Here is a 27,912-nt window from a genome sequence, read left to right as displayed (position 1 = left end):
TTCACAATTTTTCCTGAAATATTTTTTTTTGTAGAAGACACCGAACCAGAAGATATTGATTTTGTAGTCCAGAACTTGAATTGTTCAACAGCAGAGACAGAACAAGAGAGTGTAAATCGAAGAAACAAGTCCAAATGGAAACTCACTCGGCTGTTCCGAGAGAGCAGTCAGTTGCGGAAGTCTACATCCCTCCAGTCCAAAGCATCTTCGTCTGAAGTGTCGTCCCCCCAAAATAGGCAAAATGAGATGGGTCCTGGACCTCCTACAGCCGCCCACGCCTCTACTGCCCCCAATCTGCCCCCCGTCCTGGCCTCCACCTCCAACTATAAATCCGCTCAAGTGGCAGGATCAACTAATTCTGTCCCGACCAATCCATCCACCAGCAAAACCACCTTGCCAGCTAGTTCTTCGCCTCAGACAACGATGAACAATTCTCAAACTCCAACCAAAAAAAATAATTGCATGATCTCCTGAATCCGTTAGAGAGATTCTGTGCATGTTACCCTACTCGCGACACATAATTCGATATATGGATGCAAATTTATCGACGAATTAAATAAAGTATCACATGTGCAAGTTAATTTTGTACCTAAAACTGTCTACAATTTACCTAAAATATGAAACAATGCCACCCAATTAGACGATAGTATATAAATTTACATATTGTTATAATATAGTTATGCATGTAGCAATTAAAAATGATACAATGAAGCATACGTGCACATGTATGTACGGTTTGGTCGTCTAGAATGCAGTTATGTACGCACTTATTGACCTTTAATTGCCACCCTGCTTAATAATTTTTGAAAAATGTCAAATTTTATTACCTAATTATTTATGTAACCTTATATAATATTATAAACGTGTATAATGTCCTCTATACACGTGGACGACATTTTACTTGTATGACAACGATCCACACCACCTTTGGCATTCTATTCTTATAAATACATACGCTTGCTTTGATTTTTCGTTGAGGATAAGTAGTGAAATGATTATTTTACAATTTTGCACTAAATGACAAACGTTTTTGGTTAACTATATAAAATACATGACATCCGTCGATCGGATCATCACCTTTATAGGATTACGTGTTATCGGTTGAAGAATAAATATGCCAGCAAGACGAAATTCAAGTGATATGACATGCTGTATAACGTAATTTGTTACGATAATATATGTATTGGAGAGAATAATGCAAATTGAAGGGAAAACCAATGAAAGCGGAGGAAATACAAATAAAACATCAATTATATATTCTTGAAGGTTTGGTCTTTGTCCATAATTAAAATGTTTATTTAGTGTTAAATTATATAATAAAAAGAAAAAATTATATGAAAATTTGTGCTGGATTTCAAAATTTTTTAGCATACGCTTCAAATTTTGGTTAAGTAAAAAGTTGGTCTTGTTTGACTTGCATTACATTTTTGTCCGTCCTTGATGACATGATAGCTCTCGAACACGTAAAATTTTGGAAATTCGAATTCTTGATATCGATATCTAATTTTTAAAGTAAAAAAAATTCTGAAATTTTGTCATGTCATGTTTTGTGGTGCCTTGGACCAGGCACTTTTCTTGGTTCAGAACTCTGATGAGAAAAATACATGTAAATTTCTACACGAAAGACGGGAAACAAGTATTCAACTATCTGTATCTAAAAAGGAAAAATTTTCCCATCAAGTCATGTGGGCCTTTTATGCATACTTGTCCAGTCCAATGCAAAAATTAACTCGAAATGCAACACTGCTACGTACGTGGACATTGTCTTGTTAAAGTTTACAGAGGTCCAAACCCTGAAGGTAATTCAAGATTTTCACCACATCCGTGGAAACTTTGGTACTTATTGTTTATGGCATGTTCTTTTGCAGACATGTGTGCATATTTAGATGAAATATGAAAATGAAACAGCACTCCCAAATAGTGGATCTCTTAACTTTATTAAGGAGCTTTATACTTTGTAATTACGATGTACAAGATATGTGAATTCATTCATGCTTTAGTTACATAATACTTTACCCATGAGTAATTGTGATTCATTCAGACCGGAAACTTATGTGGTGAAACTACGTACAATCAAGATAACTAACAAACACATAAATAACAGTAATTGATAAACCCCAATGCAGGACAATTTTAAAACCAATGGTAATTCCTTTGTACAATTCATGTACATGAATATCACTACGTAAGACTCCATTAAACTTGAATCAATGCTCCCACTTGACGGAGCACCAACAACTTAATTAATTAATTAATTAATTAATTATGTAACAACATTAAAATTCTAATCGGATAGTTCATCACATTTATTCTCGAATATACACAATACTAAAAGCACCATTACTTGTTTTTATTAGGTACGCAAAGGAAATATTATAATTAACCATTAATGTACAACAATATTTTTTTTTGATTTTACATAATATGTAAAGCTTTCAATCAATTTCACACTTGATAAAGGTTCTAATACTGTGAAAATTTAAAATGCAATTCAGAAATTCATCCAGTCCTTGGTAACATTGCAAAATCCGTGAGGTTTACAAAATAAAAAGACGCCCTTCATCTGGCTAAGCTTGCAAAGGTTTGCAATGCAAGCTGATTTTCTCTGGAAATTTTCGTAAATTTTTGTTAGCAATTGTAAGTTTACGGATTTTACCGTGTTTCCCAAGGACTACGTGAATTGCCTCAATAATGTAACGAACTACTTATCATAGTTACTAAATCTCAGTCAAAAGTTATGCTATATAAGAATGTAAATATTAGTCGGAGTTTCCATTCCATGCAACTGGACAACTGGTTGGGAAATTTTCCAGAGGTGGCGATAAATTTTAAAATTTTATGATATTACATAGTTTTGGATCTGCAATACATCTATCATTTACTTAATTATTATTCTTTACACCTCACAGTGAAATAGATATATAGATATTTTTAGTCACCACACATATTTTTACTTGTCTATACCGGACTTCCGGATTATATACTTAGGATTATATAGCTATATGTTTAACCATCTAGATAGTTTATGTACATTATCAAATCACAATCTGGAGTCAACTTTAACAGTCCCAATTGAAGTAATATCACTCCTGCTCAAAAATTTCAAAAATTTTCATCATCACCTTCGTCAACCTCGTCAACTAAGTAAATACACATATGTATTTACACATGTATTAATAACAGTATAACATTTCTACTTTATGACTGCTACATAAAATTCAAAATTACAATAATGCTGTTTACCTTTCCAACTACAACTTATCTTGCATGCATATTGGCTCATGAACAATGGTCAGAAGTATCCGGGAGTTTTCTTCAAACGTCGGAATTTTTTCCAAAGTATTGTCTACAGAAGCAGATACAGCTCGTCGCTTATGGAACGGGCATTTACATAAGTAGATAAAGTATTTAGTATTATAATATGTACACTTTTTATGCATATAATACAACATATTTTACATATAGCACTAGTTAAGTAGTAGTTATATTACGATTGAAAATAGTAATGTGAGGAGTACATTATTTTTCAACTTGTTACAAACACAAGCACAAGACTATCATCATCACATGTTATGTGTTGAATAGTTTTGAGTAAGTTGTGACCAGAACGAACCACGTGACCACGTCCTTTCTCTCCTCTATAGCATGTACATTACTCGAAAATTCTCATTTCCAGAGAAAGTTTTATTGTCTTAGAAAGGCAGACACATACTGTAGTTTAGTAGTAAATACTTTGTTTTGCTTATCAATCGGAATTAGTTTACTATGTTACAAGATAGCACTAAATCTTGCCCGTAATAAGAACCATCAAGTAATTTAGATTATAATAATTTAACGTTTTTTCTTTTCTGTGTACACTCTGATCATTTAACTAATTGTTACCCTATTTCTGCCGATGGCGTTCATCTAAATGTTCCAGATTTTTTTTGCGCAAACAATGGCGTAAAATTTGATTAGGAAATGGAGTATTGTCGAATGTTACTTTCCAGTTCTGTATATTTTTAATAAAAAGATGGAAAAAATTTTGAATCTTAGTCCTAATTTGCAACTAAATATTTGTTCTGGGTTAGCGTCCATTATATCGGTAATGACGTTTAAATAAGGAAGCCATCTTAAAAAGAAAATGAACTGGAGAGTCGTTATTTTTTGCAAATTTCCATGTTATGTATGTACTTCTACAAAGAAACAGTACTAGAATGTAATGTACGTGAACAGTGATGATGATGATAATGATGATGATAAGTTTCGATATCTCAGTTTTTCATACTCAATTAATTAACAAGAGATTAACAACTATTTTTTTTGTTACTTTTAAAATTTTGTGAATGAGATGTACATAAGTCGGGTGACAAATTATTTATTTGCTGATATGGTTTGAGGGCGCCGAGATAACTACTTACAGTGTGACCTGCAGGATCTTCCAATTCCCTATAAAACGGATAGTTTTAACATAATAAGTGGACAAACTCGCCTATTTACAACAATTTGCAACTTGAGCCTGCATTTTTTTATTGTGATGATGATGACAACGTTGACAATCTCATTGTGTAAAAACACCCAATGCGAAGAATGCGGATCAATTTTTCTTGGCTTCATTTTTGTCATCCGAGTTGTTGGCAGAGGGGACAATGCTGCTGCTGCTCCCCGCGACGATGTTATTATTATTCTCGGATGCCTTCTTCATTACCAGATTATCAAATCCTGAATTCATGTCAACATTTGCTTCCGCTTTCTGAGAAGTTCCATCCCATAACCCCAATTTGCTGCTGTGCACGGGACCCGTGTGCCACATTGAGGACGCGTCATCTTCAATCTCTTCCACAGGGTTTTCGGCTAAAATATATATAAAAAAGAGAAACTTGCGTAAGTTAATTTTTATCAAAAACCTTGCTACAATATTTGTTCAGGTAATCCTAATTCAACAGGAATGTGATACTTTTGGAGATTTTTGGCAGAGATTTTTCCCAACGTGGGACATTGACAAAGTGAAAGTCAAAAAGCATACGTGACTACGCACTGATTTCGATTGTTAACTTAGTGGGACGGGTTGTGAGAATAAGCAGTTTTCACGACGATTAGATTTACCTCGTTTTCATTTCATAATTTATATTACGTGTTCATAAATTTCTTTAAAGACGTTCAAAATCCGGGATAAATCCGGGATATTAATGCAGTTTGGGGTCCAAATTACACATTTATTGGCCATTGCTGCGAAGTTGGTTGTGTGTGGCGACGTAGGTAAAATGTTTAATGGATGGTGGGATTAGTGGGTGGTGGGCATGAATGTGTTCCGAAATGCTGTCAATGAAAATCTGTTTGCCTGAATTAAACAAGATTCGATTCGAACAATACGTACCGTTCTATAGATTCAGCTCAACCATTGTGCCCGTGAGGCATTAATAAGATCGAATTTCTCCAATATGTTCGTGCTGTCGCAATTTCAGTCGCTCTGCTTATTGTGCAATAAGAAGAAGAATAAGGAGATCTCTCTAGAAGAATGTGACTGGATTGATAAAGTCTTAGGAAGCAATATAAATCTGGCCTGCAGGATAAACCTGTGTCTACAACTACCGCAGAGCCTGATTGTGAATCTTTCTCCTTGGAGGACAAACCAAGGCCGAGAACGGAATAATTTTGTAATTTGAACTAGATAGCTACACGAACTGAATCAGTAATATACGGCGGACTGGAGATAATAATCATGGAGAATAAAACTCATCTTGATCCGTGGCACAATGGTATAATAATTAAAATGTGATGTTATTAATCCAAATAAGGTCAACCCACGCGCAATAAAATTATTCATCTCAAGTCGAATAAAAATCCGTTATTAACGAGTCATTGGTTCGGTCATGACATTCTCGATTTTTTTTTCACACTTGCATCATCCAACCAAGTACATACAACTGATATCAAGATGACGTAAATAGGTTCGTCAACTGACACATTTAGGTTTTGATTAAGGATGACGCTGGTTGTTCCTCGTGGTGAAAAATTAAATAAGCCAACCACGAGTGAAGTGAACTCAATTCAAGTTAAGCACAGTTTCTGTTTGAGTTTCGATTCTCGCAGCGGCGTTCAATATCATTATCCACAAATCGAGCGAAAGCCGTGCAGGCGAAAAGGGGGAAATCTACCGCAAAGATTACAACTTTCTGTGAAGATTTTTCCAAGCGTTCACCCCTATTGCACACTGTCACCACACACATTGCCCATTACTCCACCCACCCCTACGAGAGGAATCTCTCAAAAACTCATCATCATTCACCCGACTGTCAATTCATGAGTTGAGAAAGCGCTGAAAGTTGAGCCAAAGTAAGCAATGTTGTGGTTCAGTTCAGCAGTTGGAGAAAGTGATATGCCCCAAAAGGTTGAATATTCGTTTAAAATCTCATCTTTCTTAATCTCCCTAACTAATCATTGTGTTCTGGAAATCCAATCCAACTCTACTGATTGTGTAGGAAAAATGAAGTAAAGGTTAGTCGTGGGTGACGTTGGGCACATGATGTCACATGCTAATCGAAGCCAGGACTACATCGGGTGAGCCTATACGCATTTGAGAACTTTGTCGCACCCGCTATGGTGTCAAGATACGTGTCCTCTCTCTAAGGGACTCACTCATTGATTCATTCCTTCATTCAGAACTTGGATTCTGGTTGTGTGAAGAAAGTTTGGGCTACATCAGCATGACGTCATCGGAAACACATTCTAGCTCCAACAACCCCACCACCACCACCAACGATTGGACATAATGCAATGTAATAAGACAACTTTCCCGAGTCTAAATTTAACCCGGTGGTGGAGAGATATCATTTCATATAAAGTCAACATTGGTTCTAAGGAGACTCGTAAAGCCTGAACCACCACAACGCGCCTTCTTCTTCTTCTTCTTTCTATCCACAAACTACGGTAGTGTTGGATGGTTAACGGTTGATCTGCTCCATAAGCTAAAACCTCCCATCATACTCGGATGGCGGCTTATCTGGAGGAGCGGTTTAAGGGCAGAGCCATCCAGGCCAGAGAGCGGAGAAAGGAGAATGTTGGCTCACTAGACCACGTTTACTTTCCCTTGGTTTCATCAGCAGAGGTGTTCTCATTCTGCATCTGGGCACCCAGTTTTTCACTTCATCTTCTTGGAGTAAGTTTGAATCCAACATTATTCTCCTTCCTGGATTCCTTCACTTCCGTCACGTACTTATTTCTACCTCTCGTGTGCTGAAACCCCTTCCCTCCTCCACCCAACCCTTCAATTCCTCTCATGATCACGATGCCTTGCGGACGACAGGGATTTTTGTCAATAATCTCAACCACTTGCAAACATTTTCACACATTCCTTTCCCACACAGCCAGCAAGCAACACGGGTCGTGTATATATGTTCATCTGACAATAGGGAACATGAAAATAGCACAGAATCAAATTGGGTTGCGAGCCTGACAAAGAGTGTCAAGTGCAACTTAGCTTTATCTCGTGGTATAATAACAATGCAATGCCTTGCTCCTGCCATCATGGGAGTGGTGGTGGCAGGAAATCTAATAATAATGCTTCGTCATGTGAGGAATTTCAAGTCAAGTTTCCTACATCACCACCAACACCATCACCTCCCACCAAACATATCTTCTCCCTTTCAAAATCCACCATTGGATATTCTGCACGCATCCAGAGGACTCCTTTCTTTGATGGTGAAAGAGCCTTTATACCGACAACTCTCACTCACTGATGTATGGTTTTGAGGGCGAAGAGACGGAATTTTTAACCGTATTCATGTGCCCACTCATAGTTTTAATGATTTCACATTGTACTCCAATTTCGCAAAGTTCAAAGCAAGGAAACGAACGACATATGTACGTGAATATTTTAAATCAAATGATGATAATGATCACCATCCCCGTTCAAAGTTGGTCTTCTTTTATTCTTGTGTCGTTTTAATGGTGTTAAAAATGCCAAGATTTTGCATATCGAAATCTTTCCTATTTTTAGGCTTTGCCCAATTACATATTGTATTTATCACTTGGCGTAAAAAATTCGCGTGTTATGCTCACTTTCCGCATCGCTGCATTTATCGGAGAGGCGTTGAGTTTAGATAATAGTAATTTGACACAAGGAAGACGTTGGTAGCACAGATTTAATGATGTGCTTAGAAATAGAAGTTTCTAGATTTAGTACGTAATTTTTGCAATGCATAAAAGTCATTCAAATTCAAATGTTAGTATTGCGAAAAAATACAAAGTTTCAACTCTGAATCTTTGTATAAAAAATTGTATCGCAATAATACTGTCAAGTTTCGTAATAAATTTTGCAAATTAAAAAAGATTTCTTTATTCCGGATTGCAACTTTCACTAACGAAATGGGACTAATGAAAGCTCAGCCAGTCGAGATATTCTAACTTGATTTGATTATTTGGAAATTGTATTCTAGGTATCACCCTCGTCGTTATACTTTTTCTGAGGGGGAGTCGAAATCCTAAGCTTTGTTTAATCATTCGTGACACGTTGGAGTTTCTCGTTAGCTGCATAATTAAGGACGACTTGAAAAAAAATCCCGAAAATCGCAAAATAAACAAGGCCCCGCATCCCCTCCTAGTTACACAGTTCCACTGTTTGCATATATCTTATCTTAAGCAATCCGCGATCCAATATTATATGAAGAACTGCACAAACATAACTTTTTAGGATGGAGCATTCAATATGAATATAAAGTCTGGAGAATGGGAAGGAAGAGTATAAAAAAATTGAACTGCCGAATTATGCAATTTATGTATTTCTTCATACGCCTTCTTGCCTTGTATTGTTAGTCTTTAATGAGGAGGATGTGTATAGTTTTTTACTTTATTTTTATTTTTTCATTTCAATAAATCCTAGAAAGCACATCTTCAAACTTGCGCAATTAAAATCTGATAAAATGGCTGAGCTCATGCAGAAAGTAAAAAAATCTTAGCTTGATTATTTATTTTTAAATATTTCGACGCAATAACACATATTTGTCACATGAATTGAACAACAAACGAAATTATTTTGTTGATAAGTTAGACTTTTTTCTTTGAAGTTGGGCAACAAAATCAACTAAAGTAAAGTTCCATTTGAAAAAAATTCCTACATGTGCGCATTGAAACCTGAACTGATACCGAGTAAAATTAGCAAGTAGCAATTCCAGTTGACATGCAAACAAGTGAGCAGATCTCATTGTCATGTCTGGATTTTGTTATTTGCTAAGTGCACATTTTTTCCCCGTTTGGCGGATGAGATTCTGGGGAAGAGCCAGCCAGCGCTTAACTTTTATTCATCATCCACTTCCTGCGTGACTTTTTTGTTTGAGGGTGAAAGGAATGTGCACAGGAAGAGCAAGTGCTTGAAAAATAAATTAGCTTTCACCGAACAAATTATCCCGAGGAGCACCCAGCCCACCACTTTAGTTTACCTTCAACTCGGGCCGAGATGATATTGGGTGGATGTTTGGATGGATCTTTTTTGAGGAAATGCCCACATAAGCAGGAACGCTTCAAGAAAGAGGTCTTTTTGGTATGTCTGTGTGTGTGAGCGGGGGAGTGAAATTTAATTTCAAGCTCTGTTGTTAGCCAGCCCGTACGAAGGAACGTACGATTGTGCTTCTACATACATACGTAACCCTCCATCGTTCTAAATCTAGTCAGAGTTTCAATTAAAGTACAATTTACAATGCGGCGAGGCAACTCATTTCCAAGTGGCCAAGTTTGAAGAAGAGTGCACTCGTACGGCTTGGCTTTAGTTTGTAGAACAGTCTTGGAGGAGGCCTACATAGCAGGAGCAGCAGTCAGGGTCAGGTGAAAGTGGTGATATGGATGAGACTGGCTGCCTGCCTGCCCTTATCCCTTCCTCCTCCTTACATTCAGACCATGTAGATCCTTATGAAGAAATGCAATTAAGAACACCCACGCAAAAACATGCCGAGTCGAAAAATCCCCTCGTTTTCCAACCGAGTTTGTAAAAGTATCCAAAATGCGCCTGCTTATTCATGAACAGTTGCTCTAATCATATTAAAATAATCAGTGTGCTCCATAAATTCTCCAACTTTTACGATAAACCTGAGCCATTCATATCAACGGATGGAGGGAAAGAATTAATCTTTAAACAATGAGGGATTTCTGAGCAAAAATAAATAGGCGGCATCAAGCAAATGCGTGATTCGCTAGGTTTGCCGAGTTTTATTGATGATGATGATGATGACGACGGGGAAGTGGAATTAAAAACGAAATTGGAAGGAAATGTCGTTAGTTTCTATACGAGAATAGTGCTGATGTTGTCAGGCTTAGGAGGGGAGCTTGCGAGGTTGATAATAACAGATCTCGATGCCCTTTGGATATGTGGTAGGGTCCCATGAGTGTACTAAAACCCTGAAGTGGTTTGACTCCATGGCCACATTTGCGCCCGCCACACCCACTCAAAAATGCTCAAAAAACGCTTTCACTCCAGTTTTCACTCACTCAAATCCACGCCAAAAATCCAATTTTACTCGGATTTTGAAATTTCTTTCGCCATTATACTCCCAGATAGTTGCTTTCTTCCATCCAGTATCAAACTCAATTTTTTCGAAATTTTTAGTATTTTTAAAATTTAAAATTCTGAATGAGCATTGTTGTAGTAATCAACAACGCAAATTATGTCTGCGAAATAATCATCAGCAAAATTGAGTTTGACATTGGATTGAAGAAAGCAACTATCTGGGAGTATAATGGTGAAAGAAATTTCAAAATCCGAGTAAAATTGGATTTTTGGCGTGGATTTGAGTGAGTGAAAACTGGAGTGAAAGCGTTTTTTGAGCATTTTTGAGTGGGTGTGGCGGGCGCAAATGTGGCCATGGAGTCAAACCACTTCAGGGTTTTAGTACACTCATGGGACCCTACCACATATCCAAAGGGCATCAAGATCTGTTATTATCAACCTCGCAAGCTCCCCTCCTTAGTTGCCTCTAGTGGAATTATCCTCGTAGCTTTTTATACTTATGGTTAGTTGACAAAAGTTGTATTTACAGTTGTATAGATCTCACTTGAGCGTAAATAAATATAAACAAGGCAAAGATGAAAGCTTCATACTCGGAAATATACTATATATTTATTTCATGCACAACAAACAAGGGCACAAAGTCACCCAAAAAATATTAGAACTCGTATTTGCTTAGAAGAAGAGAGAGCTTGATCTGATTGAAGCCAAATTTGTTCAAATACTTTGTGCGGACTACCACATCTCATTTGGTGCTTGGAATCACTGTGGTGTGTTTGCAAAGGATGAAAGGATTTTAAGACGTCCATATCATCATTTCAGTCTGATCACCAGTCTGCCAACCACCCAAACAACCATCCATCCATCTAACTAGCTCGGAGGGAATAATTATAATGCAGCGTTCCTATGGATGTATGTTTGTATTGTGCAAGTACATAATGAGGTAATTCTCCAAAGTAGCTGCCTACTAATAACAAATATGTACTATTGAATGAATGGGTGGGTGGGTGTTGGCACAATAAAACTTGAGCAGAAAGCGCGCTTTCACTTGGCGCACTCCTTTTTGTTTTTGTCAAAATCCAACAATGGTATCTTTCAATTAATCTTTTGTATTCGAATTTCCAAACGCCTTTTGTTTTCTTGATATCTTGAATGTAGTTTGGAGAAATTAAACGAAACAAGGAAAGAGCAAAGTTTAATTGTGTGTAAACATAACTAAATATACGTCGTATACCAATGTATTTATATTCCTTTTGTACAGCCTAATAAGTCAGGTGTAGACCATCCATCTCGACTGTCTGTAAGTGACAGTTGTCTACCTCGAAACTGTGTCTTTTCCTTGATTTTCAACTATTTAGAGATAATATGTATACAAATAGGAAAGTCCCATTTCGATCAAGAAATATTGCACGGATGCTGTGTCAAGCTGAAATCGGAGCACATACGTACATACATACGCAGTCCAACGGATTTCTTTGATGCCTTTTCCAGATGCAGGATGCGATACGTATTCCGAAACTAAACCACAATCTTGAGACTCGCAAAACTCCTTGAATAAATAAGTAGGTGGATCAAAGGATTTTACGTTTCTTATATTTTGATATCTATTCGGGTAAATATTCCCCGTCTGTGAAACCATGAATGAAAATTTACTTGTTTGTATTGGGCGAGGAGATTCGATATTCTTGAATGTAAGCAAGCAAATGGAGGAGAGAGGATCAAGAGCGATGTTGTGGAAGCATTTAGTCTCTCTTCTTGTTAGAATTTAAATTTACCTGCAGGAGCAAACGATAGCGTTTGACACACGTTGACGTAACATCGATAAAGTCCAAAGCCAACGCAGGAACAGTCCGAGTTTACTTGACACGCTTGACCCTCCACTTCTGGGCAGGTGGGACTTTCCATCTATAAAAAATAGTGTGAGGAATTACAAGTCGCAAAAGTAAATTTCATACATACATATGTCCAGAATTGTGATATGATTTTGTGCATTTTAGAGCAGCATCCACCCACCCGGAGACAGAGTGGGATCGAGTAGATGGATAGATATGGATATAGATTATCACCGAATGGAACATATGCTACATTCAATAACACAAAGGCTTCCCCCACAATCAGAGCTCTTGATAAACAACAGAGTCATAATGACAAATATCCATTGTGCGGTGAAAGCACCAAATTCCATCCTTTCCAGCTAGCAACCGCCGCCGGTTTGACAAAGATTGAACAGAGTTATTGGACATGTCGGTCGTCGCCAAACCAAGTCGCATTTTGTGAATGAATGGTGAAAGCAGGCTCGTTCTATAGGAAATATTTACCAACTGCCAGAGCGAAACCCATTCTGTTTTACGATGTCATCATCCCCGTCTCTTGTCTCATGATGTGAAATTATAGGAGCCGATCTCAAACCCACGCAACCATCAAGTTCAACCATCACACCTGCCATCATGCAACGCAATGAACGTAACAATTGTCAAAAACAGTGTGTATTATCATTATTATTATTATTAGTTGTTGTAGAAATTATTGTGGTAATCTCAGGCTCGCCGGCTTGTGATCTATTTTTACTTGTGGCTTGATGAATCCTGCATGGATGTACAATCCAAATAACGCTCTGGCAATAATGTCAACAGGAGAATTCAAGAATAGACTAAAATCAACCAAAAAAGGCAAAATCAGTCAAGTGTGTGCCATTTACAACTGACGTCTGAAGAATGGGAAAGAGTGGATCTTTTCCAAGTACTGTTGGATTGTGGGATCGACTAGCCAGTGACTTTCACCACATCCGAGCTTTTCCAAAAGTCAACAATCCTTTCACTTCCCGAAATATATAACAAATTGGGAGCGCAACAAATGCCACACACACAAACACACGAGACATGAGATGCTTATAGACCCAGCATCCCTCGAAAACTTTACTTGACCATGACGATGACTAGGCGATGGAGTAAAAATATATAAATGACGACTATACTGTGGTCTGTTCCTTGATTGAGTCGAAATCTATGACCAAGATCACCACGTATGTATACACAGCTATAGTTCGCATTACGTACATTTCACATGGAGAAATACACACTGAATTGAATGGCACTGGTTTAGGCACTTGTTCTTTATAAGCACCCACCGCTTGACAAATCGCTTTCTCTTCCAAGCCATGCGGGGATATTATTCCACAGCATTTTACAAATGTCTCGGGATGGCTTAGAGTTTCGTAATTCATCTCGCTACCTGAATTCTGCTGGTGAAAGTGAAGCTACCCACATATCATTTTTACTATGGATTACACATCTTCGTTTTTGAACGCGATATAAGTAATGTCTAAAACGCCAAGATAAATTCATAGGGCGAATAACATGGCTCCACCTTCATCCACGTGGAGCAGGAATAAAATTAGAATAGATTTATGTAGGAGCGGAAATGATTTGCTACTGACGTCCTGCTTTGCCTAATGCGTGGATGCATAGACCAACGTAATTCGCCAGGCTGGCTGCAATCAGTCGAAACATTCCACTTTTATTTTTTAGGTGATGCAGACAAAAAGCAACCAACTTTTTAGACATCTTTACTACGGTTTCAATAACAACATTAGTCCACTTTCTTCTTGGGAGAAAGTTGACAATGGGTGATTCAGATTTCTTTCAGGTTTTGGCCTACATACGTAACGGCGGCAAGACAGTTAAAAGAGCTGTTTGACTTACTTTATGCACAATATTTCGTAGACATTCATAAAACATGAAGCTATGAAAGTTCGGATATTAACATATCGGGACACGCTGATTTGTGAGACGGGAAACGTGGGTGGATCATATTCAAAAGCAAAATTTCCGAGATGATAATAAAAGAATCTTCCCAATAAGTAAACTGTTCTAATATATGTCAAGGGATTGAAAAGACTTTGCATTGTCCAGACTAGATTTATTTCTTCTCGGAACCGTGGGGAACAGACGAGATGATAAAAGTAAGAAGGTTTCTAGACTTGCTTTCCTTGCCCATCGGTCAATACATCTTTTCACGGAGAGAAAGGATTTTTTCATCCATCAACTCCATATCTAGCTGCAAAGTTGGTTGGCTAAGGATCGAGTCTGGTTAAATATTACGTAAGGATTGACTTTACTTTTATGTACTCAACTTGAACGAAAGACGGAAAGCCGACGTTCATGTTTAGTTTGGGAGTTTGCGGTCACAAAAATTAACCAGTGACAATGGAACGTATTATGGAAAAGGAGGTACATATGTGAAATAAGTTCCAGTCGTAGCGACGCGATGGTTAGAGACCTCATCCCCTCCGCGTGTGTCGTACGGACGGATAAAGGGGGCACAGACGGAATAATGGGAAATTCTCATTATTCTCGGAAAATGGATTGATCTGAGGTGGGTGGATGCACCCTTGCTGACTGAGCTATAGAGTAATGTAGTAATAGATTGGATCAGATAGCTGTAGTGACTGAAAGCGGAAATGGAACCAGGACCGGATTATGCTAGCGACTTGTAGTAGCGAGCGAGCTTCAGGTGTTTTATATGAATTTATTCAGTAGATTAACTCAATTTCCGTCCACCTACGCAGTCATAAATTATTTTGGAGCTACATACAGCGCCATTCAAACAAAAACCAAGTCACTTGGTCAATCTGACAGCAGCAGCGAGTTTTCCCCTCTTTCTTCGTCTTCCTTCCTCTTTTCTCTCTCTCTCTCGGATGCTGCCACTATTTGCCGTTGCCACATTATTCTCTCGAGAGAGAAAGGAGATTAACTCGTTCGCCTCCTCCAATTCACTTTCTCACAAAAACTCCCAAATCGCTATAGTTTACGATTTTTAGGCACAAAAAACATCGTTATTTATTCTATCCGAGCACTATCCTAACTTGCTCCTCGCTTATCTCGGCATATGAAATTTTCCTGATCGTCGTACGAGTCGTAAATACGTAGAATGTGGATTCATAAAAAAACTTTCACGTCGCCACGAGTGAAGAAGGTGTCATGTCGTACATATTTCTCGGTACGGCTTATATGCACACATAGGCGAATTAGATTAACTCCGTAACACCCGTTCATGTACTGACTCGCTGCGTATGAGAGCATAAAATAGAAAAACTAAGACATTTTCGTGCATCTTTTCTTCACACTATTTGGAGATTTGATCATCAAATTCCAAAATAAACATTATCGTTTTGGCAATTTACCCGTTTGCGGAGAGAAAAAGTAAGAGCGAAATGAAATTCCAAACACCAACCCAAAATGGGTATGCAGTAAATGATATGTAATTGATATCAAGTCGTGGAGAGATTTTCTGCCCTCACCAGAAGCCAATCTCCCTTGAACTGTATTATTACTTTGCACACCATGCGATCCCCGACATAAAGTGGAGGGCTTTCCTTTTATCTTAATTTTTATGCCGTACGCCTCCAACTGTGCTACTTATCAGCAACAAGTGAGCTCAGATTAGGGAGCCACCAACCACTCAACTCGTTGACCTAAAACCAAAAAGAGCTAGCAATTTCGATAAAGTGATTTTGTTTGTAGTTATGTATCTCCTGTATCCTTTCTATCGTACGCAAGGTTGACCAATGTCCTAATTTCAGTAAATCTAAATCAATACCACAAAAACAATGAACCCATAATATTTATTTATTTCCATGTGATTGGTTTCAGGGGGAATGTGAAACCCAGTGATTTTAAGTACAATGGTTTTTGTGGGCGGACACAATTTGTCGTGCACAAAAGTAATTATCTGTAAGAAAAAGCGACAACTTTTTTTTGTAAAAGCGGTGCAGTGAAAGTGGGAACAATGAAGAAAGGGACCATGTGTCCAGCCAGTTTCTCACACCAACCCGATTGTATCATCAATAATCCATTACATTGAATTAGGTGGGGTTGACAGTTTCCAGCAGCTACGACGACTGGGACAAGAGTCGACCTTTACTTCCTAAAAGTCCGGCAGAAGGTCCCATCCCATTTCTCCTGCCACTTTGCCAATCAGTCTCCGCACATTTCTTCCCTCAACAAAGAACCACTTTTGAGGTTTTGTCACTGTCACGTAAATGTTAAATTGCTTCTCTTACAATAAGTGGTCCATTCTACTTTTACTCGTCTATTTTTAGTGGGCCGACCACAGCGTTTCCACCACTGTTTCCACTCTCACTTGGTTAACGGTTCATGGTGGCCCGACCAATGTGCAAAGACAAATGTGCAAACGACAAATGTGCAAACGATAAATGTGCAACCTGACAAATGTGCAGCCCGATAAATGTGCAAACGATAAATGTGCAACCGATAAATATGCAGGAATTTTTCCAACAAATGGTGCAATATATCTTGATATAATTTAAACATAAAATCAAATTACATCTCCTCAAAAACTAAAATTTGAAACATTAATTTTGTGGTGGCATCCCGTATGATGTCTGTTGAAGCTGTAGATCTTATATTGAGCAGTATTAATTTATTGTTAACTTAATATTTTACTAAATTATATTTTTATGGTGCATAAATTTCCTGGTACATACATCTTCGTGAATTCGTGAATTTTAGTCTATCGTATAGGCTGGAATTATGTACATATAAAAATTCTAAATTTCAATGAAATAATTCGGGATTTACTTATTTGCTGTTATTTTAAATTCTGTCCCCGCGGGGTGTCCCTAACTAAAGTTTAATTGTCACTAGCTAAATTTAGCATTACAGTGATTCGGCACGGGAATTTTATTATAAAATTGACAGGGGTCAACCCCGTTATAATGATGATTAGTAATATTTAATAAGTATAAAATCTGCATTATAAGATCTCCAGCTTCATAAGCTTCACCACAAAATTAATGTTTCAGAATTCTTAGTTTTTTGATAAGATGTAATTTGATTTGAAGTGTAAATTATATCAAGATATATTGCACTATTTGTTGGAAAAATTCCTGCACATCTATCGGTTGCACATTTATCGTTTGCACAAATGTATTTGCACATTTGTCGTTTGCACATTTGTCTTTGCACATTTGTCACCCCATCGCAACCATCACGGTTCATTGTGTGACCAACATTTGTTCAGAGCAAAGTCAGAGGAGCTGTTCCTCGGAAGAAGAAAACGACGACTACTCTCCATGATAAGTAATGTCCATCTTCGCTAAACCCATTGTATACCAAAGCAAAGTCAAGCTCTTGTGACGAGCTTCCGAAAGCCCAACAAATGCTAAAATGCGATTACATAGTGACGTAAAGGAGGCATAACTTTCCTTACAATCCTCAACCCACAACATTTGTAAACAAGGTTATGAATCACTGGAAATCTTAAAATCTCCCATCCCATGAAAGGTCAAGCGTCTCAAGAGCATATGTATGAGTGAGTGAGATGAAATGGTTTCACAGTGTGCAAGAAGTGGTATGTGCAGACAAACATTGTGGGGAAAGTCATACTATTTTGGCAGATATGGCTGCAATTCTCGCTCAGTGTACACATTTTACTTACGTGTATGTTTATGCATATGTACTCTCAACGGTGATGTAATGCATTTAGTACACCGTTTTATGCTGGAATTTGTTTGAGAAGAATGAAAAAATGAAAACGTACCTGTGGAGGCAATTCGGGAATGGGCCGAGAGTATAGAGTCTTGAGGTTTTGGAATTGTTGCGGATGCTGCTGCATTTCCACAAGCATTCCTCCAGAATAGTCATTCAGCAAGCCCTCATCAGACCTCAGGGGAAATGATCCCCAGCTGCCGCCATCCATTCCAAAGTTCGCATCGGTCACGCTCCCACCGCCGCCGCCGCCGCCTCCTCCTCCTCCCACCTCAAACCTATTCATTTGCTCGAGTCCACCGTCAATCCAAGCGCCAGAGGAGTCTCCTTCGTCCTCCACCATGACTGACCCAAATCTTGCCTGTCGGTTGTACATGGAGGAGTGGTGAAGCGGAAGAGTTCTCCTTTTCGCCATCAAGTTCATGTTGGGCTTTGATCCGTCTTCCAACAAGTCATCTGCATGACCAAATCGAATTTTCTCAAATGGAGTCATGAATTCTCTCGGCTTGTTTGCCACTCGTCCATCCATGCCGCGTGGAGGTCCGAGGATTATGCGTCCAAAAGTCTTGCCATTCTCCATGTTCTGCTGTGGCGGCTGTGGGGCGGCGGATTCCTGAACAGGAGCTGCCTTGTCCCGTATTCTCTCTTCACGGAAAACCTCCTTGATTTGCTGGAAACTGGTGGGGGTCGTGGGGACTGGGGTAATTGGAGGGCTGAGGTGGATTATGGCGTCTGGGATGGGCCCACCACGCTCTTTCCCCTCTGTTCCTTTACCCATCAGCTGAGAAACTTGTTCCATGGGGCTGGGTGGTTGTTGCTGCTTATTTCTTTGACGTTCTCGCTCTTGCTTGTACACCATTCTTCCGTATGCAGGGGACTTTGCGGCATTCTTCAGCTTTAGACGAGCCTTGTTTCGACCTTTGATGGGGACAAAGCTGGAAATGCGGGGTGACTGGGGAGGTGGCAGAATGTCCCAAAACATATTTGACCCAAATCGTGGAATTTCATTGGTGTACTCGGCTCGAGATTGTCGCTTGTAGTAACGCCACATTGCACGGAGTTCATCGCAGGAAGGCTCACCTGGGATGGCGTTGTTGTTGGGACTCATGGGAGGTATTACTTCACGCCCCATCAGAAGTCTTCTTTGGAGGAGAGCATCCTGAGGGCCGTTTGACGGAGAATAGGGCGACAGGACAGAGTTGGATGTGACACGGCCAGCTCCACCCAGGAGTATGACACGGTTCAAAAATAGGGCTACTAGATAAAGGCTCAGTGCTAGAAGCCAGTTTGGACTGGATATTCTCGTTGCCATCTTAATTCACTTTTTTTATGTCACTAAGAGATTCGTTAATCTTAATCAGATTCTGGTTCGGGAATTACTTGAAGCTATTGTTTATAAAGATTATAATTTGTTTGTAGATATATTCGATTTTTTTGTATTGTCCAAATTGATCCTGAATTGTGTTTAATTTTTTTAAGTACGACCTTTCGCAAATTTCATATTGTCCTCAATAATGATAATTTAATTTTTCAACTGTAAAATCGCAAAACTTTTGGCGTTCATATTATTGTCTGGATTCCAATTTTGTGACTCGCGAATAATTTCGAAAATGTGCCCATGAATTAACATTTATTGTCGAAGATGAGTACATTTTTTATATACCTTACGCAGACATGTGATTTCTTTGGTTTGGAAGACGACGGTGGAATTCTACTCTTTTGATGAGAAGGGTTAAGTTGGTTGGTATATGTATGTTAGATTATGTGTACTTGGTTGGGTTGATAATGGTGAATTAGATATGCCTGGTTGTTGGTGTAAGATATGAATTAGTTGCCTCCAACAAAACTCATCAAGGTTCCAACGTCATCCGTCCGTTCAGGATATGGAAGGGGAAAAGCGTCGATTTGGGGAGAAGTGTGATGTGGCTGGAAAAAATTGGTTTTGGTTGCTTCGTTGGCGATTGAAGATTGCTTGGGTTTCCAAATATCTGCAAAGTAAGAAAACCAACATGGTGATACATATTCCACATATATTTGCACTCTGACATTATCATATAAATATTTTCTGTATGCAGTATATGTAATAAGTATGCGGCGTATCTCTCGTTTCCCCTCGTGGGGAGCATGTATATGGTGCAGATCGTTTTACAAGATTCGCAAACTTGATTCGGTTTTCATATGTAATAGAGAAATAAATCATTCCGAGTAAGCAAGCAGTAGCATCAGCCAGACAACTGAAATGAAACAATAAATAAAAAGCGGACACATTTTTGTCTTATTTTCTCTACGTCTCTCTCTTCCACAATGAGTAAGTATTGCAAATTATGCAAAGATGCTCGAGATTGTCATTTCCGAACTAAATCACGGTGAAAATATATTTTCCATTTCATGTGAAATTACGTTTTATGTTTTTCTAGAATTCTCAACTTCCACTAGTAATTTGTATGTTCTCTCTCAATTGAAGGGAATGTTTACGGAGGACGACGTTTTGCATTCTGAGCAACATGTGGGCTCAGGTGTTTGGGAAATTGGGGAAAAATCCTACCTTTGTGTGAGTCAGCGGAATTGGAATGAATAGCAATAATACATAAACTAGTAATAATTCGCGTAGTATTTGCTTTCACTTGATGTCTATAGACATCTCTCTCCTCGTCGAAATCATCATGTGAACTTTCTCTCTCTCTCTTTCTCTCGCTCCGGAGAAAGTACAATGGAAACGCTGTAATAAGTTGGAAGCCTCATAACAAGTATAACTGATTATTAGTGTGGGTGGGTTGGTGCTGGGTAGAATAATATCTGCCCACAAAGCACATAATAACACTGTACGCTTATAAACACTGGTATTACATCTTGCTTACTCCCTCAACTTTTACTTTTACCACATACCAGCAAAACTAGGAGGACAGAAGAGAGACTTTTCATCTCTTTGTGTCAAAAATCTATCAAGTAGTACAAACCCTGGAACCAAAATGGTCCAAACTCTGCACGTGTGTCTGTGTGGGAATCGATACCAAGCTATAGGACACCAAGTCCATTTAAGTTTAATAGTGGTGCAATCCTTAGCACGATCTCCTCGTTTTGCATTACTTCTGCTTCCATGGAGTTAGCCTCTCCTCTGATTGAGGTTTTCGGAGAAAATGCTCGAAATAATACCAACCAAGCTCTATTAGAGCCTGCAACGGGTTCCACATCTTATTGTTTGGCCTACATACGCCCGCCCCCATTTTCTATGCGGATAATTATCCAATTAATTTGGTGGGGGTGTATTTTGCAAAAACAAAACATTGCACCCAGACAATAAAAATATCCATCAGTCGCCGCCGAGTAGTAGTGGGCGAAAGTGAAGAGGGGGTGGCAGGGAACAGGATGAATGATTACTTTGCAACTATTACGACGGACCGCACCACATATTGATAATTGATAAGAGTAAATCATTCACGGATGGAGGTGCAATATATTTAGCACCAAATCACGAGTGATCACAAACAACATTAATGGATCAATATAACGGAGATAAAATTACTCCACTTCTCCAAATTGCCTGCAGACAGACAGGGCAACAGTGCTATTTCTTTCTCCCTACGAACTTTCATCCCACTCTCAGAGCGAGTCCTCGCTCACGGATATTTCCTTATCAATAATAGTGCAGGCTCGCTCCCTGATGACATCATGGTCGCGTTTTATTTATAAATCTCACTGTTCAAATACAACTCAGTCACCACTTGTTAAAATAATACTCACGTATGTACTCACGACTCCTTCCGTTGGTATTAATTGTGCCAGCGTAAGAAGAGTGTAACATGCCAACATTTGCATAATGACGAGCCTTGGGAAATGTAAGGCGAAAATAGATGCGAGGGGGGAAGGTTACACATTTTACAGAGTTGTTTGTTTGCTGATTTTCCAAAATTGCAGGCGAATGAGGCATCCTGAGTAAACAGTGAAATGCGAGCGCAAGCAGGGCCTGCAGTCCAAGCAAACGGCAGCTTTTCGGGAAATTAAATGAATTAACTCGTGAGTGAATTAGTGAGAGCTCATTTACTTCCACTGCCCAAACAACCAAGGTTTCACTCCTCCTACTTTAACATGCACCATGAATGTCCACCCCCTAGCTTGTTAAGTGCGGATTTTAAATGAGCATGTTGACATGACTTGTCCTAATTTTGCTCTCCTCGACTAACAAAGAAGTAATAATAATGTTCCTGATTAAGCAACGAATCCTAACAATTCGCGTAATTATGTAGCTTTGTAGTCTGAGATTTTTTCCCTTGTGTTAAGTTCAGCATTAATGGTGAAAGTTGCTTTGTGTGGGCATAATGGGGGAGATAATGATAAAGGATTACCTCGAGAAAGGATATAGATTATCTGCCCACATTTCTGAGCTTCATGATTGGATAAGTGAAAGTCTGTTACTCGTCGTGGCGATTGATGGATATGCAATGCAGCAGACTATTGGAGTTGGGTCGTAATGTGAGTGAGGCAAGTTGAGACTATCTCAAGTATGGCGAATAATCAAGTAAAACTGGCTTTTTTAATACTTCAAAGTTTCAGAAGGTAAAATTATGTTGATAAATGACTCCATGTAGCAATTTTGAGATTACGTTACACTCAGGTTAAAGAATATCAATGCTTATGTAAGCTCGGCTTAGGATTTACTGTGAATTATCAGACAAATGCTCAATTATAGGTGCAAATGGGGCAATGGAAGAATTCGAAGAAAAACAATTAGAAAATAATGAATAAAACGTATGAATAAGCAGGTTTAATTACATTCCACGTCTAAATTAGTCAAATGGTAATTAGTTTGGATTAAATTAGTCAAATAACACTGATGAAAAGCACAAATTAACCTTACACCCGCTCACACCAAGCATGAAGCTAAGGCTTCAGTAGTCACATTACACAATTCTCGCAATCTGAACTATATCAAAGTGGAACTTAATTTTGCATTCATATCAGAATCAATAGAGAAAGATGTTCACGACGAAAACGTTGGCGTGATTGATGTTCTGTTCGTGTACATTTATTTTGAGACACTGGCGGTGCAAAAGCCGTATAAGATATGATGTGTGCTTGCGACGTTGCATTATATTCACTAAATTTATACACCTACATAATCAGTCCCGAGTGTAAAATTCCAGGAAATGGGAAAATTGTTGATTCGTCGAACCAGTTTCATTTCATTTTACACTTATTAAATTAATGAAAACTCTGAGGCGAACAAATGTGACAATAAATTGCTTCTCAAAATTCCTTCCGCCTTTATTATAACACAGAAATTGTATGTGTACGTATGCAGCTGACAATTTTGACTCTTGGAGAATTGCTCACCCAAAAGTTTTGAAATTAAAGTTTCCACTCTCTCTCCTTGATATAGTTTCGAAATTGCTTCCTTTTTCCCTACGTTACAGTTTCCAGCCATGTACAACTAACTTGTTGAGTAATCGTTTTGCCTCACTCCAGTTTTAAACTTTGTAACAGTTAGGAACATGTATTTCGCGACGTGACAGTGCAATTTTGTTGTACATTTTATCTCGACATATCAATTGTTTTCATACAGCTTTCAAATACCAAGAAGAGAAATTCAATTTGATACACAAAGCATCGAATGACAATATATTCAAATCAAAGCCATCTAATAATCCAAATGTGTAACTCTGGAAAATTCTCTCTCAGTATTGAATAGCTTAAAAAATTCCAGTAGGTATGCGAATTCTATGCTAATTTATTACATTTCGCGTAATCATTTAAAATAAGCTTCGATTGCAACGAAGTTAGTTTAGCAGCCATTTCCGTAGTTGAACTACTTTTCCGTCGGTACTCAATTACGACAGACTGTCCAAAGTTTGTCGCTTAGAACTCCATTTCATTTTAGGTTGATATTATTGTTATTCAATTATTATTGGGAAAGTGAAATGATGGAGATGAAATTTTCCTCTCTAGCTTTCCACGAATCTTTATTATTATACACACAATTTATCATCATTTAATTTTGTTAGTGAGTCGCAAAAGAAATTGGATTCTCTCCCGACTTAGATTGCCCCTGTCGCCCACCTGGGACTGATGATGTGAAACTTAATCAACTTACGAGTGATTCTATGCTGGTGTATGAACCAAGATTGAATTAACTGTCATCAATATTTGTGCTTGCCATCACTCAACCATATTCCACCAGGAAGTATGTTTTCAAACCACCACAGCTATTTAATTCCATGTGGGTTCTACTTGGATTTTGACTTTGTGTCTCTCTTCCCACACGCAGTCCAAGTTTTGTTCCGCCGTGTGTGCACATTTGCGATTGGAATTCTACAATTTAACCAAACCAATACATGTTGCTCTTGAAATTTGGAGGAAGGTTGAATCATGGCTTGTGTGTGGCAAATATTGACTGACTTGTTGTCAAGTTGATGTTAATATGGATTTGTGTGCTATGCTAAACATATGCTTTTAAGCCACCCTTTCGCCACACAGGGCTTTGGGGTCATAAGACGCTTGAGAATTGGATTTGTTACACACGTAACGTTTAAAGCGGATTGTTTCATGAAGTATTGTATTAAAGGGATTTGTTTCTTGTTGGGAATGGTATGACATGACACCAGACCAGACAGTAATTAGGTGTCATATCTCGTTACGTAATAATAAATGACTCACATACCGCGTCCCAGTGCGATGATTCACAGCCCCACGCCTACAACACGTCAAATTACTCAAGTTTGTTTTCACGGAGAAAGAAGAGACTCGAGATGGATGAACGTGGGGTCAGTGAGGAATTTAACAATATGCATGCAATTTTTGGTGCGTAGATACTTTTGGTCTGTTTCATGAGATTTGTGTTACTGGGAACTCATTCAGTGTTAGCATTAGTCGTATTATGTATGCAATAGTCCGGAAATTAAACTTCTTTCGAACTCTGCTCATTTTTCAGTTGATGCCTTGCAGTTAATGACTCCCAGAATTCTGTAGAACGTATCATAACCAACCAGCGAAAGGCATGGCCACATCAATAGAGCGAAAGAATACAAAATATTACAAGCCTGGCTCATTTCCATTTCATTGAAGCGAAAACAAAGACGGTTTGTATAGTGCTCTATCCATGATTAATTTCGCTTTCACTGACTCACATTGTAAAAACGTGGACTGAGATAGATTTCTATTTCAACCAGACTATGTGTCATTCGCCCCACTTTTCATCATTCTTCATGTTCCTTCGGACACATGGGACAAGGAGTGTTAGTTAGCTATGTAATGCCAGGTTCACCTTTTACTGATGAGAGTTATGCAGGCACACATGTATCTAGTCCAACAATCGTTACGGAATAGGGACAAATTCACGTAAAAAGCAAGGCATAAGTGTGGCATAAGCAAGAATAAGTAGGTATCCATTAGATGTACGAGTCTAGAATTACCCACAAACCAGGCATTTCCCTGTAAATTTCTTCTGAATTCAAGTATTGTTTTGTGAATTGGAAAAATTCTTAATTTCAGTGATTCTTATGCAGCTAATTATTAGACAAGCTTGAATTGTAGCGAAATGCGAATGATACAGAAAAGCAAATGAGACGTGAAATTTATGGTCTTGGAATGCAAAACTATCGACACTTGGCAATTTCATGCGATAAAATATGAAACTCTTACCTTAATTGCCTTCGGCTCTTTTTGGCATCAGGTCAAAACTTTCCCCTTGGCAAGAATCCATTCAATGTTCCAACTTGTTGAGAGGTCGGTTTTAATAGAATTAATAGTGCGGGGCAAAATCGGTTAATAATCAGCAGCTTGATATTCAATAGGGGTTTGATGAAACGGGGCTGGGAAATAAAGGATTGTAGATGAAACGTTGTAGATAAATTGGTAGCAGGCTGTCGGATGACCTGGTTGTGCTGACCTGGAAAAAATATTTTTTACTTTGAAGTGATGTTTGGCACAAAAAAAGTGAAAGGTTGCTCTCTCTCTCCTGCTCTGTGATTTACGTGGTATACGAAATATTGCCTACCAAAAATCTCAAGTTGTCCAGATTCCAGTTGTCTCGAACCCAATAATTCTCAGGAAAAACTTTTGCAGCCCATGCCCAGGGCAGGTGTCCGATTGATGAAACTTGTGTGTTTCGAGAGGGTGTGAAATGAGCACTGATCTTGTTTGCAGGGGACTTGACAATTTTCAAAAAAAGTCACAAGTTACTTTGGAGGAGGTGATCAATGGTGTTGTTGTTGAGATACTGAGCCGAGTTGAGGAGCGGGTGTGCCTTATATACTCGCAAGTGTTGGAGGTGTTGTGTTATCGTGTCTCTCCTACCCCAAAGATATGCCGAGATTGTTGGTAGAGTTGAGTGCTAATCCTAAGTGGTGGTTGGTGGCTAATCCCAATCGCCTGCTTCCCTCTTACCACGACGACCCCATAATCTACTGTGACAAGAAGCAAGACAAGATTTGGTGCACAGCTAATGACGATCTCTCTCTCCCTTGTGCTCCACTCTCTCTCTCTGCCTGCCTGCCTGCCTGCCTGCTTTCTCACAATCTTGCTCAAAATGTCTCAACTTTCTCCCACCCGAGAGGAGCAGCGTCTGCCTGGTGCGTGAAGAAATTTAAAATCTCACCTTGCCTTTCCTCGCTTCCTGCCTCTCTCTCTGGGCCCGTTTTTGGCTTGGTTCTCGTGTCAGAATGTTGCTAAAGGTCTCCTATCTCAGTGGCCTGTGCCTTGTGCAGTGGAGTGCAGACGATGTGGTGCAGTGAGTGCGGTGCGAGTCGGGGAGCAAGTGAGAGTGAGAGAGAGAGATGTATCGGAGGTGTTAGAGTTCGGGGTGGTTGCCAACGGAGTCCAATCCCGTCCAGTCCACCCACGCAATACGCTCTCTCTCTCTCACCAGCCTTCCGTCTCACAAGAGTGGACTCTATCGATCGCCCCTCCTCCCCCACCATTATTAGAACCTCTCTGTTTACTCCGTGGTGGGTAGCCTTAGCCTGGACCCTTGGTTCCAATATGAGTCACTTTAGGACGCGTCACTTTAGGCCCACCCTGCGTCTCGGCCTCAGCAGACCCTCCACACCGAGAGAGATGATGCAACAAGCGGAATGAAAAACGTTCTTCCTTTGCATAACCTTCAGAATATATTTTTATCCTCCTCCTCCTCCTACATATTGCACATAGATATGTACAAATGTACGTGCGAGTACGTGCGGGTGTGGTACATACATATGCAGACCTTGAATGAGAATACAATAGAATGGGGTAGATTGCACGTGCAAAAAAGTGCTTGATTTTGACGACAAAATATGAATAGATAGTGGAGGATGAGAATAAGATGAGATGGATTTTGTCATGCAGTGCACAGGAATCCATGGTGTAGAAACAGTGGTCGTATAAAAGGGGAGAAAGTCAGGTTTACCATGGTTAAGGCTTACTTGGAGTGTGGTTGGGCTTTTGTAGAGTCAACAAGGCGCATTGTGTGTTGTAATAATATTTGTTTCCAGGTGGGGAAGAAAGTTTCAGGACCTGTCACCCGAGATAATCCAACAAAATAAACAAAGACAGCACAGCTACTCAGATCTACTAGTCTGTTATCTCTTGAACAAGTTGGCTTCTCAGATTGCGCAAAGTCAAAGAAAATTTTTAGGTTATAAAGTTTCCTCTGGTGTGGTCTGGGGTTAAGTAAAAGCAAATTTAGGAGGTTTAGAAAAGAAGACAAAAACAGAATTGATTGTAAGATGGACTTTTGGCGTGAAAGTGTGAAACCAATAATCTCTCCGAGTACATAAGTGAACTTGTCCACATAAAGGAATTTCCCTTCTGTATTAGAAAGGTGATGACATGCTTGCTTGCTTGCTTCTCTAGTATCACACTGACCCACAACTAACTAGGTACGTACGTAGATGGTGGATGAACGAACAATAATGGGATGAGAAAACAAGATTTCGCAAGACCGTGAAGGTTTCTTGT

At 39.0% G+C, this 27,912-nt stretch overlaps 2 protein-coding genes across 3 annotated transcripts in view; one reads left to right on the top strand and one right to left on the bottom strand.

The window, feature by feature from the left end:
- The window catches only part of LOC110850953 (cGMP-specific 3',5'-cyclic phosphodiesterase), a 46,625-nt gene extending 45,290 nt beyond the window's left edge, over positions 1-1,335 (top strand). Inside the window, exon 23 of the mRNA XM_035852966.1 lies at positions 35-1,335. Within this exon, the coding sequence (XP_035708859.1) occupies positions 35-474 (440 nt within the window). The 3' untranslated portion in view covers positions 475-1,335. The remainder of the gene's footprint in view (positions 1-34) is intronic.
- A 583-nt stretch (positions 1,336-1,918) lies between these two features.
- LOC118436046 lies at positions 1,919-26,717 on the bottom strand. 2 transcript variants are annotated; one of them, XM_035853005.1, is made up of 6 exons: positions 26,573-26,717; positions 25,973-26,381; positions 25,618-25,864; positions 18,035-19,970; positions 12,250-12,379; positions 1,919-4,833 (listed from the first exon to the last, which is right to left on the bottom strand). In XM_035853005.1, exons 4-6 carry the CDS (start codon positions 19,292-19,294, stop codon positions 4,577-4,579), a joined length of 1,647 nt encoding a protein of 548 aa, XP_035708898.1. In that variant the 5' UTR covers positions 19,295-19,970; positions 25,618-25,864; positions 25,973-26,381; positions 26,573-26,717; the 3' UTR covers positions 1,919-4,576. The 2 variants fall into 2 exon arrangements, with proteins under 2 accessions (XP_035708898.1, XP_035708899.1); XM_035853006.1 differs by lacking the exon at positions 25,973-26,381.
- Positions 26,718-27,912: the final 1,195 nt, after the last annotated feature.

This window comes from Folsomia candida, unplaced genomic scaffold, assembly GCF_002217175.1.
Source record: "Folsomia candida strain VU population unplaced genomic scaffold, ASM221717v1 Fcan01_Sc006, whole genome shotgun sequence".
NCBI classification, from domain to species: domain Eukaryota; kingdom Metazoa; phylum Arthropoda; class Collembola; order Entomobryomorpha; family Isotomidae; genus Folsomia; species Folsomia candida.
The sequence above is the reverse complement of the archived record's forward strand: the minus strand, read 5'-3'. Positions and strand labels throughout refer to the sequence as shown.

Excerpts from the sequence above, each read along its gene's own strand:
- LOC118436046 (XM_035853005.1), bottom strand. The coding sequence starts at position 19,294 with ATGGCAACGAGAATATCCAGTCCAAACTGGCTTCTAGCACTGAGCCTT. Across the intron at positions 12,380-18,034 it reads TTCCCGAATTGCCTCCACAG|ATGGAAAGTCCCACCTGCCC; the intron begins GTACGTTTTCAT and ends TATTTTTTATAG. Across the intron at positions 4,834-12,249 it reads GCTATCGTTTGCTCCTGCAG|CCGAAAACCCTGTGGAAGAG; the intron begins GTAAATTTAAAT and ends TATATATTTTAG.